Genomic DNA, 17,351 nt, shown 5'->3' on the forward strand with positions numbered 1-17,351 from the left:
TTCCATTAGTTTGAGAGTTCAAGTCTTACCAACCATCCCTCTTTATATGCAATTTCTGAACTCCACTATGATCCCTTAAAGAGGTTAGTGACATCCATAGTTATTCAAATTTAAATAGAGTTCAATTACAATGAGATGGTATCAATATTTTCTCTAATTTGACATCCTTTACAAAACAAATCGATGCATACATACCTAATTACAAGTATGATCAATGTTTACTGTTATAACATGAATATACAGATTACTAGGCCAAGACCTTGAAGCTACTAGTTTGGTTGCTTCTTTGTATATTCCCTGGGTCCAAATATGGTTGATCCAACTCTCACGTTAGTACTGCCCATTTCAATCTGCGTGGTTCACAAAGTGATGTTCATTAGCTGCTATGAATAAACAGCAAATCAGAGATTTTCAGTAAATCAGAAAAGAAGGGAACCCCTGAAGATGTTCAATTTATCTTTACAAGAGATGCGTAAAAGGAATTCATATTCACTCGTGACTATTAGAACCTTAGAAACTTGCAGAATTCCCTAACAGATCAAGGACACTGTTCTAAAAAGTTCCAGGGTACGATCGCAATATTTCTAAAATGTCGCCCCCATAAAGTCCAGAAACTTCTTTGCGAAACTTATAAAACCATTTCTCAGTGAAAATGTTCCCTATTTTGGGAAGACATGGGTTCCAAGTCTTTCGACTTTCAAGAAACTATGATCTAGTTCAAAACAAGGTTCCACATTTCAGTTTTGTGAAATTGTGGTACTTTGAGATGTGAGAAAGTTATACTTGACGCTGTCACCATAGCATCAGGAGTCAATGGAAGCTCAGTCCTATTTCACCACAAGAAAATAATCTTACCGCTTGCTCAAAATCACCAGACATGCCCATTGATAGCTCACACTGGTCCTCAGCCATTCCAAGTGCCTTGCAAACCTCAAGTCTACAGTTCAATAGTGTCTGTTGCATGAAAGTTAATAAGATGATATGTACAGATATTCCCTAACAACAAAAAACACAGAAAAAAGAGGAACCACATATAAATCGATTATTTGTTTAATTGTGTATAACAAAGAGGCTTCCCATATCACATGGATATCAGAAAAAATATTTTGTAAGGCAAAAAGACCATCTAATAAGCAGAACAAGTTAAATTAAGCATATGCAATAAAGAAGCAGATAAAATGATTAGATGATGTGAGATAACACCAAACTTTTGAATTATTTCAAGCCCATATGATGAAGTCATATTTGTGTAATGTTTTATGTGATAAGGGCAAAGCATCACCCTAAAGTTCTCTGGAGTTGATGTATAGTCCGGCATCCCTATTGTCATTAAGCCAGAAAATACCAAATTTGGGCAGTGCAATTTAACATATTCTGCAAGGGCTGCACAACCTGAAGGATCAATTCCAGACTTTGCTGAAACAGTGTCACAAAATTCAATCAGCAGATCAATCCAGCAAATTAAATAAGTGGAACAAATACATTCTGTTCTAAATTTCTCCAAAAAAGAAAAGCTAAAAAGCACTACTTGAACCAAATAAAAAAGGAGGGGCCATTTTACACTTGTGACAGTGCCATTAATCCAGATTCCAAACAGCTTGATGTTTTAGTGACTTCATGGCTTAATTTCAATTATAAGAAATGCAGATGCAAGAGAAATTGGTAATAGGGAAAAAAAAATTGCACCAATGGGATTGATACATGCCGTTGTCTGATAGAGAGTTAAAGTTTCACAGACTAAAATGCAACAAACAGATGACAAGAATAGTTAAGCTGTCATTTGATGGTTGCAATAGAAACTCCTAAAGTTTCATTGAAGATGAGCATTTTGCTGACTTCTGAATACTGTATTTTGGGAGCAAAAGGTGATAGAAGAGTTGAACACAGAAAACAAGATGTTTTGAGCAATTCAAATGCTACTGACATCATGGGTATATAAACTACTAATGGAATTATTACAAGAATAGGTAACGCTTAATTAGTTTACCCACATGCTTCTCCACTGGTATTCACTTGGACAAGGACATTCAAAGGGTTTCTTCCAAGGCTTGAAACTACTCGGTCAAGAATATTTGCAACCTGTAGAATACAAAGATATGTCAACATATTTCTAGAGTGAGTTTACTAACTTTATTAATTGTAACTTAAGCTGTTTTAAAGAGATCATAAATGACAATGTGATAAAATTTAAACAAGAACATCTTAAAAAGCACAAGTGAATAATTAATTTAAACTAAATAAAGGTCTCCTCAGCAGCACATATCTAAGCTTCCTTCAACTCAACTCAACTAAACCTTTATCCCAAAAATTTGGGGTCGGCTATATGAATTCGCTTTTTCCACTCTGAACGATTTTGGGTTAAATCCTCAGAAATGTGTAATGCTTCTAAGTCATGCTGTACTACTCTCCTCCAAGTCAATTTAGATCTACCCCTTTTTTTCTTTCTATCCTCTAGCCTAATGTGCTCTACTTGTCTCACATGACCAAACCACCTCAATCTCCCTTCTCTCAACTTATCTTCAATTGGCACCACTCCTACCTTTTCTCTAATACTTTCATTACGGACTTTATCTAGTCTAGTATGGCCACTCATCCACCTTAACATTCTCATCTCTGCAACTCTTATCTTAGATAGGACTCTTTAAAGGCCCAACACTCACTACCATATAGCATGTAAAATTTTCCTTTTAATTTATTTGGAATCTTACGATCACATAAAACTCTCTCCACTTCAACCATCCGGCTTTAATCCTATGACTAACATCCTCCTCACATCCCCATCTACTTGAAGGTGAGCCTAGATATTTAAAGTGATTACTTTGGACTCCATTCAAACTAACTCATTCCCTATCACGAACTTGCAATGCATGTATTCTACTTAACTTAAAACCCTTTGACTCTAGAGTACTTCTCCAAAGTTCTAGCTTCCTATTGACTCCTTCTCGTGTCTCATCTATCAGAACAATATCTAAGCTTCCTTCATATTAACAAATTTAACTAAAAGGCTCTTGCATTGCTCCCATGATTAAAACAGTTACCAAATAAAGTATTTACCTTCTCATTATCTACACCCTCTACCATGGCAAGATTTGGAACCCCAGCTGCATATAGAAATAAAACTGTTAAAATAGTGCAGTATCATGTACTAGAAATCTTACAGCAAGACAATACATGTCTAACATCACGATCACTCTTTTAGGAAGTTAAATTAAAATCATACGAGCACCAAAAAAATCTAAATCTCTCCGAGGAAACGCAGATAAATTTAATCAAATGTGCACATTCTCCCTCCTCTTAACCCTGACATATGGCTGAAACAATTTTCAGTATATTCAAAGTGCATGAATAGACAAGGTTTCTAAGTTAATTTGCACATATCTTTGTCAGCCAAATGGGGTCAACCATAGGAGAGTTTTAGAGTTCGTATAGGAAATTAACAAATCAAGCAAAAGAAAATAAGGGGGAAAATATAAAGAAGTGGTGCATGGAGCCATGGACACCATCAAATGGCATTAGCCTTTCATCAGTCGGATTTTTAAGCTTATGGATTAACTTTGCCAGAAACAGCAGTTGCCTCAGTGACGGGTTATATTATCAAACCTTTTATAACCCAAGGGCTAGAGGGGAGGGGGGGGCGGGGTGGTTGGGGTTTTGTGGGGGGCGGGGAGGGGAGGAGGGGGGGTGTGGGGGGGGGTTGTGTTTGGTATACTAAAATTCATCAACCAAGAAATTACAAATTCAATAGCACACAGTAACTCTTATAATCACCATACCTATGCAAAAACCCATATTTTGCTGCTTCAATCCACAGAATTCAATTCTATTTCATGAATTACAAATAAAAAAGTGAATCCAATCTGGAAAAATGGAATTCAAGCTTGTTCCAGGAAAATTAAAGTGCACAATTGAGCTGAAAAGAAAGTGAAAATTACATACAACCACTTAGCTACCGTGCCTGCCCATTCAGTTTCTCTTGGACAAAATGAATCAAAACAAACCAACAAAAATAAAGAAATACCCAGTAGGGTTTTAACTTTGTTGCTCTGCAAATGCCCAATAAAATGCCACTCTATATCCTCTGGCAGCTGCACACACGCCACGCAATTCAATCATAAAAATAAATAATATGAGATGCATAAATACGGAATATGTACATTTATATGCGGGTGTATAGAGAAACCTGGGGGACTTTATCGACGATTTCTTGGACGTAATTTTCGCCGAAGCAACGGTGTCCAGCGTCGTAGACTTGCCGGATTAGGGAAACGGGTTTGGTTTTGGAAACGGCCACGACCCGTACTAGTTCTGGTCGTGTTCCAGCTCGCTCCGCAGATTGGCGGACCCGGAACATGACCGAACGGAGAGCCGTGACGGCTGCGCCCTCAATGGCCGGAGCAGCCATTATTTTTTCACGCTTTTTTATTAATTCAACTTATTATTATTGTTCTGATAAAATGGTTGATTTCCCTTTTTTTTTTTTAAGCATATTTGTGGTTTTTATTGATTTTTTTCTCAGCCGGTAATTTTTACAATATCAAATGGAGGTGTGCGGCTCCAACTGAATCCAACAAATTCGAATTAAATTTTAAAAATTAAATTGAATAATTCTATTTTGATTTAGTTGAAAGCAATTAGTTTTGATTTTATTAATTTTTTAATTTAAATTTAATTTTTAAGTTATTAAATTTAATTTTAATTTTAAATTAAATTTAATAGCTATTAATCGATTAAATTAAATAATTTATACATATAATTATATATAATTTATAAATTTTTTATAAAAATAAATTAAATTAAAAATTAATAAAATTATTTAATTTGATTTAATTATTTTTTTCTTTTAAAATTAAATTAAATTAAAATAATTAAAATTTTTTTAATATAAAATAAAATAAAATTATTAAATTAAAATAATTTAATTTAATTTATTTAAATTAAATCGAATAATGCTAGCCTACTACTAGTCCTTCATTTCTTGATAGGAATATTGCCCTTTTTTATTTTTTTAAACGTGCATGCATTCAGCTTTCGATTGGACTCTCAGAATCGCAGCTGCAATTATTGGTTGAGCTAATCGGAGTTAAGAAATAGGTGGATCATTTTACTGAAAAAATGAGAACTTGCTTGCAAAAGGACTTAAACCTTGGACTTGATTAGTGATACATCTTGAAGTTTATTGCCAGTAAAACTACAACACACTTTGATCATCAAATTGTGATCGCTTTGATTAATGATATCAATAATTTATTATGTTAGTGTGTTAACTTAAATAAATTTATTATTTTTTTATTATAAATTTTTAATATATTAATTTATTTAATAAATTAATTTATTATTGTGAACATTTTATTTTAATTTTTTATAATATGTAAAATATTATTATTTAAAATCTAAAATTTCAATTAAAAATTTTGAAATATATATTTTTTTAAATTTACAAATTAAAATTTAACTAATTTTAATTATTTTAGAAATTATTTATAAAATATATCAAATTAATAATAATAATAATATATTATTTATAATATTATTAATTTTATTATATAATTAATATTTATTTAATATTTTATAGATTAAATTAATTTTAATTCAACCTCACTTAAATCTTAAACTCTTTAACTTTTTATTTTCACCAAACCGCAATGTAAGCCAAGTCAATAATTTCTTTTAAAAATGACATAAGATTGACTTTTCAAGTCCGAATCCGAAGGGTGCAGAGTTTGACTTGTGCTTGTTAATATTATGTCCAGAGTTTATCACATTGTCTAATTCTATTAAAAAAACATTAGATATTAAATAAAGCTGTTTCAGTTACACCATCAACCCTTAGTTTATACATTGTTTACTAGCTCTCTCTTTTGCCCATTCCATCTTGCACTATTTATTGAAAATCTTTCTACTTCTGATTTTTCTATTGTTCATTTGCTGTTGAATATGGACCACCCAACTAAGTTCAAGAGCGAGCGGCTTATATAGAAATAAGAATCTTATGAAAATTATTAAAGTTTTAACAAACGTTTATTCTCGTCACTAAGAAAGTATGGCCTTGAGTGAAAAAAAAAAAGTTAGGCTGAGTATTTTAATGTGGAACTGATTGAAATCCGTGAGTTGAGTATGTCTTCCAAATATCATATTTGTTGTGAACAGTTTATGCATGTGACTTATATGAGAACAATAATCTTGTTAAAATTGTCATGATTTTATCAAGTAGTTATTCCTATAAACCTCACTCTGCCTGTCTTCTCCGCCAACAACTGAGCTCCTCCTTTCTATTCTCTCATTTCCATCCCAGAACCAAGACCCCGAGCTCTCTCCTTTTTCTCTCTCTCACACCCAATGAAGCTATCAAAGGTTTTCTTGATTCTTGATGTTGTCATGGCTCTAGTCCTCAGCATTACTGCATTTCCACAAGAACAAGAAGATGCTGATAAGGATTATGAATTGACAAAACAATCTGACGGAACAGTCGAATTTAGTTCTGAACGTGAATTTGGTCGCATTCTTGCGCAAAAGAAAAGGAAAGCTCATCGCATGACCTGTAACAAGTTCCCCAGGATTTGCCATTCTAGGGGAAGTCCAGGGCCTTACTGCTGTCAGAAGAAGTGTGTAAATGTTTTGACTGATCGATTTAACTGCGAAGCCTGTGGGAAGAAATGCAAGTACAATCAGATATTCTGCAATGGCAAGTGTGTAAACCCTTCCTTTAATAGGAAACACTGTGGGGTGGTGTAACAATATGTGTAAAAATGGTGCTTTTGGTCTTTGCAATTATGCGTAGGAGTTTTCAAGTAAAAAGAAGAAAGAAATATTCTTTATTCTTTATTCATATTTGAATTTCTAATATTTTTATTATTATTTTTACAGATTGATCGTTGGATTTATTTATAAAAAATGAAACCATTTTAGCAGTACATATGTGCCAAGATTTAAATAATAAAATATTATTAAAAATTTAATTAATAATTATTTATCAATTTATCGCGGGTATAATTATTTTATTTTACTTTGATAAAATTTATTTTTAATAAAAGCTACGGTAGAATGTTAAAAATAGATAACTTGGAATGCACAATATTTTTTTTTAATTTCAATTAAATTTTAATTTTATTAAAAATAGAATTTAATAAATAAATTTATGGGATTAAAATCTATATAAATACATATACAAAGAATATTTTTATAAGAAGAGGGGTTAATCCTTATTTTACACCGTATAATACTGTCTTCTTCCTACAAGGCTGGCGGAGGCAACAGGCATTTGGGAAGCTCTTTCCTGGCCTTGCAGCGCCATTAGAGTAATATGGAAGTGGAAACAGATTGCCTTAGAAGTAGCTCAAGCTGTGTCCTCTATCACTAAAGATCGGTCTGAATTTGATTAGATTATTACAGATTGTAAATTTCTTTTCACTCAAGACTTAGTTTCTCCGCTAAGTGAATTCATGGACGACTAATATGGTTGCTCACTCTCTTGAATAGCCTTGTTATACGTTAGTCCTTTTCATTGGAAGGAGCCTTCAAGCTCCCTTCTTTCTTTGTTTAATTATGACGTTCCTCAATAAGGTTATATATATATATATATATATTACAGGTGTATGGAGCTAATCTATCGATTACTATTTAGTTGGACTTTTGTTAAATTTTTTATGATATTTTTTAATTAAAATAATTATTATTCCAAAAAAAAAAAATCTCCCATAGTGCTCAACCCAATTAGCAAATATGACCGGGCTAAATACATAGGCAAATGTTGAAGTGGTGCCTTCTAATTGGTCAGATACAAATCGATGCAATCATGAAGATGACAAGTGGAATTCAATCACATTCTGTACTATATAGTTAACAAACAATAATGCAAGATTCAACTAAGGCCTTGTATATTATAATTTCATCAAAAGGACAAATGTATAATAGCATTATGATTTTAGTTGTTATTAAGATAATGTGAAAAGACTCGCATTTTAATCACATGAATTCTGTAATTATAGAAACATAGACTCATGTTCTTAATTATACTAAGAATCCTTCACTTTAAGAGAACAAGACGCAGGATGTTAGGACCAGCAGCAACAAGCTTAAGCTAGCTAGCTAGTGATCCATTAAGTGCATGCCCACTAACAATTATGAGAAATATATTTTAATTAGTTCATTTACACTTGTTGACCTCTTAATTTGTATCTGATTTTCTAATTAATTCTCTCTCTTTCCCCACTACTATGATTCCACCTTTCTCACTACTTTATTGAATCAAAGAATAAAATCTTTCTACTTTTGTATTTTTTATTGCTCATTTGCTGTTGAATATGGACTGCACAACTTAGTGCAAGAACACATGGTAAAGCTATCTAATTTTCCTCTCCAAAATATTATCTATATAAAGACTTCACTCCTCCCTGCCCTCTCGCCATCACCCACAATAATCTCTTCCTTTCATTCACTTATTTCTATCCAAGAACCAAGAATATTCAAGCTCTCTGTGTTTCTCTCCCAGCCTCTCATTACTCACACAAAATGAAGTTACCAAAGGTTTTCTTGATTCTAGTTGTTGTCATGGCTCTAGTTATTAGCATTGCTGCATTGCCACTCAAAGAAGAGCAAGAACAAGAAGATGACGATATGGATTATGAACTGATCGAACGATCTGATGAAACAACCGATATTAGTTCTGAACATGGATTTGGTTGCATTCTTGCTCAAAAGAAAAGAAAAACTCGTCGTATGACTTGTAACAAGTTTCCTAGGATTTGCCATGCTAAGGGAAGTCCAGGGCCTTATTGTTGCAAGAAGAAGTGCGTTAATGTTTTGACTGATCGCTTTAACTGTGGAGCCTGTGGGAAGAAGTGCAAATACAATCAGATATGCTGCAATGGCAAATGTGTGAACCCTTCCTTCAATAGGAGACACTGTGGGGGTTGCAACAATAGGTGCAAAAATGGAAGCTTTTGTGCTTTTGGTCTCTGCAATTATGCTTAGGAATTATGAAGTTGGTAAAAAAAAGAGGAAAATAAATGCTTTGTTCTTATTTGAATTTGTTATTATGACCATTTTATTTACTAATGTTAGGCAACTTCAGTCTCATTTTCATCCTTGTTTGTGAATTGAGTATCAATAGAGTACACATTCTATATATTAACGTTAATTTATTTTTTTTAGTGTAACACTATTTTTACCTTTACTGATAAGTAATTAATTCCAATATAAAACCTCAATTTACAATGAGTCAAGTACAAAAAGGAACTAATGATTCATTGGCGTAATAATTAATGATGAGGTAAACTTATGAGACATCCTAGGTTCAAGCCTGGGGGTTGTAAGTGTACCATTTGACCTGGGATCTTACAGTTCATTTCCTAGCTTCCTTGGTTTCCAGGCTATTACAGAGCCTAGAGGGTAATTAGTCTGGTTGGCTAACAGCTGAGATATATCTCTCGTCGAAAAAAAAAATACAAAAAGAAAGATAGTCATATCTCTTTCTGATAATAAAGGTGAATAATCTTATAATAGGTAAAAGAATATATTCGAACTCGAGACCTTGTTAAAAAAATCAATTAAATTATTCCTGATTGGCATATAACTTATATGACATGTGATTTGAAGCATATATTAAATTATTATCAATTAAAAGGATTATTGAAAATTAATTGAATGTGTGAATTGGACTCACTCATGAAAGTATTCATATCCTAACTAAAATTAGTTGAACTCAAATGATAATAATATAAGTTTAGTTTTAATGAACAAAACTTTAATAAACAATGTTGTATTGATCAACTTGGAATATATAATCATTATGTTTTTATATAATTTTTTTATTTTATTTTTTAGTTTTCGATAGTTTATGCCTTAAAGAACCTAAGAATTGGCTTTGCCATAAAATGCAATATTGTTGACGGAAGATACATTTTTGTGTTTGCTAATGTAACGTTCGTTCAATTTAATTAATCAAGATGTCTTCAATAGGCCTGCGTAGCACAGGTCATGCTTGGGCCTAAATAAGGCAATGGGTCGTGTCTAGCTTAAAATAATAAAAATTTTTAATTAAAAAATTATACATAATTATTAAATATTTTTTTAATAATTAACAATTAAAATAATCATTAATTAGCAATTATATAATTATAATTATAATTATTAAATTATTAATTTAATTAGCATTGTTATCATATTCTGTTTTCTTTTAATTATGCCCCTTTACATCCGTTAAAAAGTAGTATATATATATATATATATATATATATATATATAGACACACACAGCTGAGCTTATATGTGTAGTCCATAATTCAACTACAATATTATCATATGACAATAAAAATTGACTGTTTCGAAAATTATCAAAATATAAAAATTTAAAATAGTTCGATATAAATCTACTTTAAAATAAATTTATTATTAAAAAATAATTGTAAATATTAATTATTTTTTCATAAATCCTTTGAAAAAAAAATCACAAATTTCTGTGTACCACTGCCACCTAAATCGGTCAACTCTCACAAATCGCAGAAAAATAAAAGGAAAACATCTATTTATAGATTTTGTTTAACAACAATTTTTAAAATTATGTTAAATATTTTAATTATAATTAGAATATTTTTGTCTTTTATTTATGTTACTTGAGAATGTAAGTTTTTAGAAATTGAGATAATAGATTACGTTACTTTTTATAACTTTTAAGATATTATTTAATATTTTAATCAAAATTAAATATATATATATATATATATATATATATATATATATATATATATATTATTTTCACATTTTGTCCTTAATGAACTTGAATTTTTAACATTGACTTAGCATTGTTAAATTTATTTTTTTTTTGCAAAACATAATTAAATTTATTATTAAATAATAATATAACCAAAATTTCCAAGTGTCTAATAAATTTGATAAATATAATATTTCATTTTTCAATAAACTTCTTCTTTTATTTTCAGAGTGTCGGTTAAGGATGTAGCTATATTCCAACTAAATTTAAAACTCCATATAAAAAATTAATATTATATCAGATGTTCGTATTATATATAAGGAAATTTTTATTTAAATATAATTTATTACGAATACAAGATATAAATATATGAGATTCATATTTTAATACATAAATCCCATTATATATTTGAAAAAAAATTGTATTATGTTCAATTAGTCTAATTGGCTTTAAAACAATGCTAATATATATAAAATAAAATCAAAATGATTAAAACCCGTGAAAAGCTGTTGGCTTTAGAACAGGTCTGTGATGATGTGAGAAGCATTGATCCAACACATGCATATTACGCACAAAGCGGCGCCATCTATGCATTATTTTCATTCTTCGATTTAAGTTTTGCAAATTGCATGCAACGAGAGTTTCTTCTTTCGTCCACTATAGATCTATTGTTCTGAAATTTTTATTTATTGCAATTGTTATATATATAATAATTTAATTATAATAATTAATTATGATCTAATTCACATGAGATTAATTATAATTAATGATTATAACGAGACTATTATATATATATATATATATATCAATTTTATTGTGTAATTTTTCATTTTGAAGGAATTTTTATTCATTACAATCATTGTACATATAATAGTTTAATCATAATAATTGATAATACTTTTTTTCCTTTGATTAAGTGCAAAAAAATATGATTTTTAAATTTTGATAGCCCTCCCTTATAAGAATTTCATATGTACCAAAAAGAAAATTATATATATTTCCATTTTTTTAGTGGATCCATATATATTTCTCTCCAACTAAAAAAAATTTGTATATAACAACAATAATACACTTAAATTTCTCTGTAGTAACATTAATACATGTAAGATAAATCCTCGAGGATTAACTGTAAATGGGTAATAATTAATTGTATAATTAAGTAATTAAGATCATTTGAGAAACCAATCAAATGTGGTTTTCTTATTGTAATTAATTAAGATTAATAAATGACGAACCTCTGATCAATACATGGTCATCTAAAAGGACTTAATCATTAAGCGTACTGACACATGCCATAAACGCAATATTTTCCTTTCTTGCACCGGTTGTTGCAGCTCCCGCAATGTCTCTTATCGTAAGCTAGGTTTACACACTGCCCTCTGCAACAGGTTAGTGAGAAATGGCACTTGTTCTTGCAGGCACCGCAGTTATTTTTATCTTCGGACAAGTCCACGCACTTGTTGTTGCAGCAGGTCTGGTTTTTTCCTCCCAAAAATTTGCATATTTCGTTGTCTTTGTGGCAGTGGTCAGCTGCTCTAGGGTTTCTCTTATCTTCAGCGAGGAAGCGGCTTAGTCTTTTAGAAGGCATTATTAGCTTTTCTTCTTCCATTGTAAGCCCTTTTGACAATGTGGTTGAAGATGAAGCGTCATCGATGCTACGAGGAGACGGTAGTTTCTCTTCGACTTCCCCAATGCTTCTCACGGTGAGAGTGATGGATATAGCCATTGTTATGGCTATGAAGAAGATTATCTTCGTTAGTTCCATGGGTATGAGTTTAGAATCTCTGTGTTTGTATAAGAGAGAGAGAGAGAGAGAGAGAGAGAGAGAGAGATGTTGGATGCTTGGGAGAAGGTGCTGGGGGAGATGGGATGTTGGGACTTTGGGTTTATATTGAGAATGTAGGAGAGGGTTGACGCGGGAAAAGTGGACAAGTTGGTGCTCTTTAGGGTTTGTGCCACGAAGAGTGTGGTTTAATTTTGTAGTTTAGTCGTCAAACATTTGTTTTTGCACTCGTTTTTAATATTTGCTCATTCACATTTGGCCTGCCCGTGATCACTAAATGACATTCCTGCCTTAATACCAAAGGACTTTAAAGAAAATTTCAATAGGACGTTCTATATGTTTACTTTAATTAAAAAATTGATTTGCAAAGTTGACATCATGTCTAATCATATAATAATTTATTAATTAAAAGCTAATCGCAGAAGAAATTCCAAGGCACCACGCACGTTGTCCAAAATGCTGACCTGAAGAATTTCTTCCGGCATGCTGTAAGGAGAAAGCAAAGTGGAGGTGTCATTTGGGAATTAATTAAGAAATTAACCTCACGATTAGAGCAAAAACAGTCCCCACAACATCTTGCTTAGCCAACCCATTACTTAAATACAAAGCTGGGTCTTTGTGCAATTAATCATCCCTAAATTTCATTCCTCTGAAAGGAATGCAAGTAAAGTAGCATTCAAGATTTCGTTATATATATCTAAAAAATAATTTAAAAAAAAACCCTATAACCTTGAGGAGTTGATAAATAATTTTGTTTTTCATCTTTTTTTTTCTTTGTTTATTGATATTTTAATTTTATAATCATAATATAAGAAAATTATTTCTTTAACTAAATCAAATATTAATTACTAATGACATGATCAAATATTACAATAAACATTTATATTCAATTAATTATCTAACCTTATATTCAATACATACCTTACCTATATGCCAAAATTAGTCTATAATAATACCCCAACTTATTGCTTCAATTTTATTTAGAAAAAATATGGAGTATCAGTAACGCATTAATATTATTATACTAATAATTGAATGGAATAGCTTCAAGTGTCAATATAGGAGAGAGGTTGACCTTGTTTTCCTCTATTGTTTTTTTAATTTAATATTACCATAATTTTCAAATATTAATATAATATTTTCATAATTAAGGATTTTGGGTCAGTTATACTAAACGGTTAAAAAAAAAGTGAGAGAAAAATTAATATTTAATAAATAATTGCTTAGCGATACCATAATGATTACTTGTCTTAATTAAGACTTACATTTGAAACCACCATAATGATAAGTCATTGTAAATAACTTACAATAGAAAAGAACTTGTATATATTAAATTTGAGGTCAAGCCAATGAACAGCAATGAATGAATCAATGCATGCATGCACATGCAGCATAAATTATTATATATATTATATATTATATTTATTATTTATTATTGCTTTTTTTACTATTTACTATTAATTAAAATTATATAAATAAAAAAATATAATTTTTTTTTTTTTTTTTTTTTTTTTTGTGTTTGTGTCTTGTTCTCTAATAATACTTAACTAGATAGATGAAAAAAAAAAAAAAAAAAAAAAAAAAAAATTTGGCAGCTTAATGATGGACATTCCAACGCTTAAGTTAGAGAGTGATTGTGATTTTCGATATAACAATGAAAAAAAGATGTAGAATGAAAAAATATACCTAAATAAGTGTTTAGAGCCTATTTATAGGATGGCAGGAGATGCCCTGATGTGATTCGCAAAATTCTGTTGATAAATGCTGAGCTATATTACGCTGTACGTTATGGGATTATATCATATTAGCGTGATTATAGGTGGTGATCTTCTGTGCTTATTCTCAGTGGTTTATACCGAACTCGCTTTTAGTTTGAGCTCTTTTCGATTTCTATTTGTAACACCCTAAAAATTTTAAATTTATTATTTTATGAGTGATATTGTTATTTTAATTTTATTTAAATTTTAAGAAAATTATTTGAGATTTTTCGGATTTTAAAAATCGGATTCGATTTTTTGAAAATACCCCACCTTTGATATGTTAAAAGCTCGTCGAATCGGAATCGAAATGACCGATCATTTTTTTTTTCTTTTTTTTTTCTTTTTCTTCTTTTCTCCTCCTCCTCCTCCTCTCTCCTCTCTCTCTCTCTCTCTCCCTCTCTCCTCCTCCCTGCTCCGCCCTCGCCACCCTGACTTTGCCGCCATCCCCAGAGTCCCCAGCCCACCGGCCGCCTCTTGGAACGCCGGAACGCAACCTAGTGTTCGGCAAAGGTAAACCCGAACCTTACTTTTTTGTAATTTTCTAGTGCTTAATAGGATTAAAAATCCATAAAATATTTGTGGTAGTTTAGAAAATTATGATTCTTTTTGCAATAGCCTAGTAATATTACTAAGGACCGCGGGGCAAAGTTTTAGAATTTTTAGAGCTTATTTGGACAGTTTTTGTAAAAATGATCAATAATAAGGACTAAATTGAAATTTTACATATTGTGATGAATGACTGTTTGGATGGGCCTAGGAGGGGCTGTGCGATGTGATTGAATTGTGGATATATGAGTTGCGAATATAGAAGTGTATTTTGAGCCATTTTGCAGGTTGGGTAGGTCCTAGGTATAGAGGAGACTCTGCCGGATTTTCGGCAGGACTTAGGACGTATTTGGTCTTTTCTTGATTTGTATTGAGTCAATTGTATTAAATAATTGTAATGTAATTATCAGGTGAGCCGGGACAGCCTTCTTTCTCCGCCCAGCCATCACAGTGATCGTTGTCAAGTATGTGAGTAAAATATTAATTTTAATTGTAATTTCGATATTATTATATGTTTAAGCATGTCCATGCATCACTTATATACATATATCTATGTAGATAAACTCTAGGCACGGTTTATGTTGCATTCATAACTGTGAAAGTGCCATGTATGTTGTTGTGGTAATTTGGAGCAGTGTGCGTGCGTGCATGTGATGTGGTGTGGACTATGGATAGGACGGGTAGACACAGCTTGAGATCTTCGCTGGGACCCGGTCCTTCGGGGTAGACACGGCTTGAGTTCTTCGCTGGAACCCCGATTTGGTTATTAAGTGGAAGTAGGAGCTGAGTTCTTCGCTGGCACAGGTTGGATTTAAGAGAGCTGTATAGGGGATCAGCTCCCATATATTATGATTGATATTACTGGGTGTGTGAGTGCTCCAAATTACCTTTTTGCTGCTATGATGTGAAAATATTGTTGATGTTGTATTTCACTCTACAGGTGCATTAGTTTTAGATAGTTATAGAGATTATGGTTAAAATTGATATTTTACTCTCTGAGTCGAACGCTCACTCCTGTTCAATATTTTTTTTAGGCTACAGGAGGATTTTATTGTGGTTAACCTACTTTTCTTCATCGCAGGTCGTCTATTCATGTTTGTGTAATTCTGTAAACTTCTAGAATTTCCACATGTGTTAGAAATATTTAATTGATTTGGGTCTGTAATATAAATTGTTATTTTAGACCTGTAAAATTATTATCACATGCATGTTTGATGGACTGAATGAGGGAGCTGAGCTCCCATTTACTTTTATGTTGATATGAGTATGTGGAGGGTGAGCTGAGCTCTCCAATTGAGTATTTATTTTGTTTACAGGTCGGTGAGTCAAAAACTCCCAATTGAAAGGTCCATTTTATGGCTAGAATCTGTCCAGTTGAATTCTTGAAATTTGGCCCAAATGGGCCTTAGAATTAGGTTAATGAATAATTAGGCTTACTACGGGCCTCGGGGGTTTTAGACTAGCTCAGGCCCTAGTGCTGGTCCGGCCCATAGGTTGGGTCGTGATACTATTCAAGATAGTTCATTTAATCGGTTATTTTGACTTTCCTGTTGAATCTAATCTTGTATACCGGTTCAAATGAATCCGACCCACTAAAGATTAGTTCGGACTTTTTGCCATGCTATATCAATAGCGTAAATATTTTTTATCCTATTATAAAAAGAAAGCAAATAAATATTTTTATATATTTTAAATATTATACGTTATTTTTTTATTCTGAGGGTAGATAAATATTTTTTAATAAAAATAGAAATTATTTTAAATAAAATTAAAATAGAACTCGCACGTGCTCAACAAAACAATGATTGGGCCGGCTGAACTAGGCCTAGATTGTTCCTTCAGTTTCCTTGGACTGAACTAAGCGATGATTGCACATGTTATAGGCACATATTAACATCAAAATTTTTTTTTTAAAGAGTATTAGTATGATTTATGTGTGTTTTAATTGTAATTTAAATAAAAATTTAAATTTAATGGGTCAGCATTTAAAAAAAAAATAAAAGAAAATCTCCTCCTTTTACTCATCTCTTGGCATCTTTTCACATACAAAGATACAAAACACAACATTTCTAGACAAATAAAACAAAGCACACAAAGAAAATAAAAATGTAAATTTTTGTTTATATATATATATATATTGCCCAATTGATAAATTTTTTTAAGATTCTCCTTATAAGTTTTGTTTGGTTCATGAAATGACATGAATTTGGATGTGAATATAATAACTTCCCATTGTGCTCTTTGGGATGATTTGCTTACAGTTGAAATTTTATATGGGCCGAAGTGTGGACTTAGGCTTTACTTAGTTGGCCTTAGGCTCTACTTGCAGACGAATATATATATATATATATATATATATATATATATATATATATATATATATATATATATATATTTATTGAGAGAAGAAAATAATTGGGAGGGATTTATATTTTGAATAGAAATAGGATGATATTGTTTAAATTTATTTAAAAATAAATTTGATATAGTTTTTTAAAATATCAATAATAAAAATATATATTTCTTTTATATAATTTTTTAATACATGTTTTTTT

General features: G+C 31.1%; 4 protein-coding genes across 5 annotated transcripts; 2 read left to right on the forward strand and 2 right to left on the reverse strand.

The window, feature by feature from the left end:
• Positions 1-70: 70 nt before the first annotated feature.
• Positions 71-4,491, reverse strand: LOC110670021 (uncharacterized). 2 transcript variants are annotated; one of them, XM_021831944.2, is made up of 7 exons: positions 4,181-4,491; positions 4,019-4,085; positions 3,055-3,101; positions 1,992-2,079; positions 1,283-1,383; positions 856-954; positions 71-350 (listed from the first exon to the last, which is right to left on the reverse strand). In XM_021831944.2, exons 1-7 carry the CDS (start codon positions 4,400-4,402, stop codon positions 270-272), a joined length of 705 nt encoding a protein of 234 aa, XP_021687636.2. In that variant the 5' UTR covers positions 4,403-4,491; the 3' UTR covers positions 71-269. The 2 variants fall into 2 exon arrangements, with proteins under 2 accessions (XP_021687636.2, XP_021687635.2); XM_021831943.2 differs by having other exon boundaries at positions 1,283-1,416; positions 4,181-4,487.
• A 1,845-nt stretch (positions 4,492-6,336) lies between these two features.
• Positions 6,337-6,732, forward strand: LOC110669990 (stigma-specific STIG1-like protein 1). The gene has a single exon (XM_021831895.2). The coding sequence runs from the start codon at positions 6,337-6,339 to the stop codon at positions 6,730-6,732; it is 396 nt and encodes a 131-aa protein (XP_021687587.2).
• Positions 6,733-8,508: 1,776 nt separating this feature from the next.
• Positions 8,509-8,970, forward strand: LOC110669988 (stigma-specific STIG1-like protein 1). The gene has a single exon (XM_021831892.2). The coding sequence runs from the start codon at positions 8,509-8,511 to the stop codon at positions 8,968-8,970; it is 462 nt and encodes a 153-aa protein (XP_021687584.2).
• A 2,876-nt stretch (positions 8,971-11,846) lies between these two features.
• LOC110669954 (stigma-specific STIG1-like protein 1) lies at positions 11,847-12,546 on the reverse strand. Its single transcript, XM_021831836.2, has one exon. The coding sequence runs from the start codon at positions 12,470-12,472 to the stop codon at positions 11,981-11,983; it is 492 nt and encodes a 163-aa protein (XP_021687528.2). The 5' UTR covers positions 12,473-12,546; the 3' UTR covers positions 11,847-11,980.
• Between the last annotated feature and the right edge of the window lie 4,805 nt (positions 12,547-17,351).

The sequence above is a fragment of the Hevea brasiliensis genome, chromosome 4, assembly GCF_030052815.1.
Source record: "Hevea brasiliensis isolate MT/VB/25A 57/8 chromosome 4, ASM3005281v1, whole genome shotgun sequence".
Classification (NCBI taxonomy): domain Eukaryota; kingdom Viridiplantae; phylum Streptophyta; class Magnoliopsida; order Malpighiales; family Euphorbiaceae; genus Hevea; species Hevea brasiliensis.

Excerpts from the sequence above, each read along its gene's own strand:
- LOC110670021 (XM_021831943.2), bottom strand. The coding sequence starts at position 4,402 with ATGGCTGCTCCGGCCATTGAGGGCGCAGCCGTCACGGCTCTCCGTTCG. Across the intron at positions 955-1,282 it reads CAACTCCAGAGAACTTTAGG|ACACTATTGAACTGTAGACT; the intron begins GTGATGCTTTGC and ends TTCATGCAACAG. Across the intron at positions 351-855 it reads CTGGTGATTTTGAGCAAGCG|ATTGAAATGGGCAGTACTAA; the intron begins GTAAGATTATTT and ends TGAACCACGCAG.
- LOC110669954 (XM_021831836.2), bottom strand. The coding sequence starts at position 12,472 with ATGGAACTAACGAAGATAATCTTCTTCATAGCCATAACAATGGCTATA.
- LOC110669988 (XM_021831892.2), top strand. The coding sequence starts at position 8,509 with ATGAAGTTACCAAAGGTTTTCTTGATTCTAGTTGTTGTCATGGCTCTA.
- LOC110669990 (XM_021831895.2), top strand. The coding sequence starts at position 6,337 with ATGAAGCTATCAAAGGTTTTCTTGATTCTTGATGTTGTCATGGCTCTA.